General features: G+C 41.3%; 1 protein-coding gene across 1 annotated transcript; it reads left to right on the top strand.

Moving 5' to 3' along the window:
• Window positions 1–2,534: 2,534 nt before the first annotated feature.
• Window positions 2,535–3,446, top strand: LOC101551773 (vomeronasal type-1 receptor 4-like). The gene has a single exon (XM_004614974.2). The coding sequence runs from the start codon at window positions 2,535–2,537 to the stop codon at window positions 3,444–3,446; it is 912 nt and encodes a 303-aa protein (XP_004615031.2).
• Window positions 3,447–3,989: the final 543 nt, after the last annotated feature.

Genomic DNA, 3,989 nt, shown 5'->3' with positions numbered 1-3,989 from the left:
CCATATCACAATTGTTCCATTTCTATCCCAATGTCCCTCACCTCCAGCCTGGAGACAGGCTTGAACCATGAACCAATCCCACTGCCCTTGTTTCTACTCTCCACAGTTGTTAGACTTATATTATGTGTTTTTTTAAATCCCACAAATGAGTGCAGTCGCTCTATGTCTCTTTCCCTCTGATTTTTTCTCTCTGCATGATATTTTTCATGTTCTTTGCTTTATAAGGAATTTTCATACATTATTTTTTCTAACAGCTGTATGATATGTAGACCACTTCAGGCTCTTCACCCTACCCAGCCTGGATTGCAGTCCTCACACAGGGGAAAATAGGACCTGCCGCGTTGGCTCAGAATTGCATCCCTTGGGTTTTTTTAAATTTAATTTTATTATTATTTTTTAAATTTTTATTAGTGAATCACTGTGGGGTACAGTTACAAACTTATGAACTTTCATGTTTGTATTTAGTTTACATCCCTCTACCAGTGTCCATTCTCCTCCACCAATGATCCCAGTATCCCTCCCACCAACCCCATCCCAACCCCCACCACCCCATCCTGCCTCCAAGGCAGGGCATTCCCTTTTGTTTTCTCTCCTGTTGGGTGTTGCAGTTTGCAATAGAGGTATTGAGTGGCCACCATGTTGGGTTGGGTCTATAGTCTACTTTTGGTACGCAACTTTCAACCCAAGTGGGTCTTCCCAACATTTTCTACTAGGTGTTCCCTTCTCTGTCTCTGCTGCCTTTTCCCCCAGCATGTGAGGCCAGTTTCCAATCTGTGGGGCAGAACTTCTGGTTCTTAGTTCTACTACACTTGGGTGTTAGTGTCCCAGGGGACACTAAAAAAAAAAAAAAGACAAAACAAGTGCCCTCTCTGCTCTTCTGTCTCTTGGCACCTAATGTTCCATTTTTGTTGAATATTTTTAAGGCAAAGCTTAGGGCTTAATCCTTGCTCTGCACTCAGAAATCTCTCCCTGCAGTGCGTGGGGTATCATTTGGGATGCGGGGGATAAAACCCAGGTTGCCCACATATAAGGCAAATGCTCTACCCCAAGAAAGGGTTATTGAGAAACTGTGACTCATGGTAGAGAAGAGATGAAAATAATGTACAGGAAAGATATTGAGACCTTCACTGAACCAAGTATCTACGAATTCATGGACACTGCAAGGGACTTGGGTAAGAAATAGCGAGATGTGGGCAATTCACCCCCTAACAGGGGCCCCAAGATCAGTATAGTCCCCTAAGGAAAACAATTTTAGACCCAAAGGAAGCAGGCAGGCATGTCTAGGCCAGAATAGAATAGCAAATTGTCACTTAATCTATCCATTATGGGTGCTGCTGATTGGCTGTGTGAAATATCCGGGTACCTGTTTTCCTGTACCCCTTAATTATACCATGATTATTCACAGTGCTGAGCATGTCTTTCAACTTCAACAGCGACTCACATGATGGGAATCAGGATGCTAGAACCATATGGATGAATAAACAGCCACTCAGTATTATCCCTGTTTGGGTGACCCCAAAGCTTCGATATTACTATTTTATTTGTCACATAGTCTGTGACCAATTTTCAGAAGAGAAATCTACAGAATCAGATAGTCCTGTGATACTCTAAGACAGGATCAGGAGGCAGACCAGAACAATGTGATGTAAAATGGTGATCTTATAATATGATTGAAAAGATTTGAACATGGGCCCTGAGTGATAGTACCTAGGGTAGGGCATTTGCTTTGCTCAGGGCACACCAGGATTTGATCCCCAGCACCCCATATAGTCCCCAGAGAAACTTCTGGAATAATTCCTGAGTTCAGATCCAGAAGTCACCCCTGAACATCATCGTGACCAAAAAGTCAAAGGGAAAAAATAAATAACTTAAATGATTTTCATTTTCTGGGACATATTATGGAAATGCATTAGAGTTGTCAAGTTAAAAATAATCAATTTATGTTCATATGATTTAGACATAATTTCTCTGATATAAAACATGTAATTGATAAAAATGTTCAACAAGATACTAAATTTATTACTCTGAAAACAGTCAACAGAATATTCAACAAAAATGGAAAATTAGGTGCCAAGAGACAGAAGAGCAGAGAGGGCACTTGTTTTACATGTGGCTGATCCCAAAATCCCAAAGGGTCCCTCAACACCAAGAGTAATTCCTAGTGCAGAGCCAGGAGTAACCCCTGAGCATCACCAGGTGTGACCCGAAAATAAAAAACCAAAAATATGGTAGTAATAAATCCTGCTAGGTGATGTTGATAACCCTCTAAAATTATTTTTTGCACTAATTCTTCACTTTCTGAAAAATGACAGCAGTTTTGTAGATTATATTGACTAATATGTAAGTCACATTCACACCAGCATGTCATGACATTTCTCTCATGTTCATCAACAAATCTGTTACTTATACTTTGTGCAGGTCTTTCTCCAATGAACAAGGAATCAATGGACACAATAGTTCTACAAGATATGGTTTTGGGAGTATTATTTTTCTTCCAATTCTTGTTTGGTTTTGTTGGAAATTTACTGTTGATCATGATAAATATAAACACCTTTCTGCAGAGAGCAAAGCCAATAGATTGCATATTTACCCACTTAACTTTTGCCAACATGATGACAGTTTTATTTGCCGGGATTCCAGAATTAATATTTTTCTTTGGAATAAGAAATTTTCTGAATGACACAGGTTGTAAGGCAGTTCTATTCTTGTACAGAGTGGGCCGGGGTCTTTCCCTCTGCACCACATCTTTCCTCAGTGTGTTCCAAGCCATCATGGTCACCAACAACCATGCTCAGTGGGTGTGGCTCAAATCAAATATCTACACATGCATTTCTTCTGCCCTCCTCTGTTTCTGGGTACTCAACATGCTGATCTATAGTCGGCTCATCATTGGAATGAAGGCCCCATTCAACACTACTGGGCTTGAAGCAGTTTATAGCCTCAAATACTGTATGTCATATGACAGAGGAACATCTGCATTTCAGGGAGGAATGATTTTAAGAGATTTCCTGTGTGTTCTCCTCATGATCTGGACCAGCGTGCACATGGTAAAGTTCCTCTTCAACCACCGCAAAAATGTTCAGCACCTCCTTAGACACAGTCTCTGCCCACAATCCTCTCTTGAGATCAAGGTCACCCACACCATCCTGGTCCAAGTCAGCTGCTTTGCTTTTTTTTACTGGACCAACTGCTGCCTTACCTTTTATGCAACCTACCGTCATGAGGTACAAGGGTTAGAAAACATCGCTCGTTTTGTCTCCTCCTGCTACCCAGTGATCTGTCCTTTCTTGCTGATAAAAAACCACAAAGGCCCATTTCTGAACTGCACCTTTATAAACTTTAGGAAATCTCCACAAACCGCTGCCACCAGAGACTTGAATTACTCTCAAACCATCTCTAACACAAAGTGCTCAAAACAGAAAAATCCCACTGCAAATGTTAAGTGATGGGGGGTGAAGAGATAGCCCAGTTGGTAAGACACTTGCCTTCACATGATCTACACAGGGTCAGGAGTGATTTCTGAGTTCTAAGCAGGAGTGAGTCTTGAGCATCATCAGGTGTGACCAGGGAAAAATGGATAGCGTGCAAGGATTTGGGGGTGTAAAAAAAATAAAAATAATATCTCATATGGACCCATATCCTAGTCCACAGCTTACTCTACAGACTGAGATCAATGAATTGAGTAAAACACACTGTAGAAAGCTGCCCCTGTAATCGAAATGTTATTTCCATCCTTTCTTGGGAAAGGGGATGCACATCTGGCTGTGCTTGGGTCTCCAACCGGGTTTGGCTGTTTGCAAGGCAAGCACATTTCCCTCTATACTCTTGCTCTCTGTCCCCTTTATCTCATTTATGAAATGATTTCAAATATTCATCTCTGAGAATATTGAAGTGGCTGTGAAAACAATTAACCTAATGTGATACATTCCGCAGTTAATGGGGTGCTGGAGATCAAACTCGGGTCACCCATGTGCAAGACAAGTGTTCTA

The sequence above is a fragment of the Sorex araneus genome, chromosome 2 (genome assembly GCF_027595985.1).
Source record: "Sorex araneus isolate mSorAra2 chromosome 2, mSorAra2.pri, whole genome shotgun sequence".
NCBI classification, from domain to species: Eukaryota; Metazoa; Chordata; class Mammalia; order Eulipotyphla; family Soricidae; genus Sorex; species Sorex araneus.
Note: the sequence above shows the minus strand (reverse complement) of the source record. Positions and strands in the feature narration are given on the sequence as shown.

What these genes read in the sequence shown, in the direction of transcription:
- LOC101551773 (XM_004614974.2), top strand. Translation starts at nt 2,535, where the DNA reads ATGATAAATATAAACACCTTTCTGCAGAGAGCAAAGCCAATAGATTGC.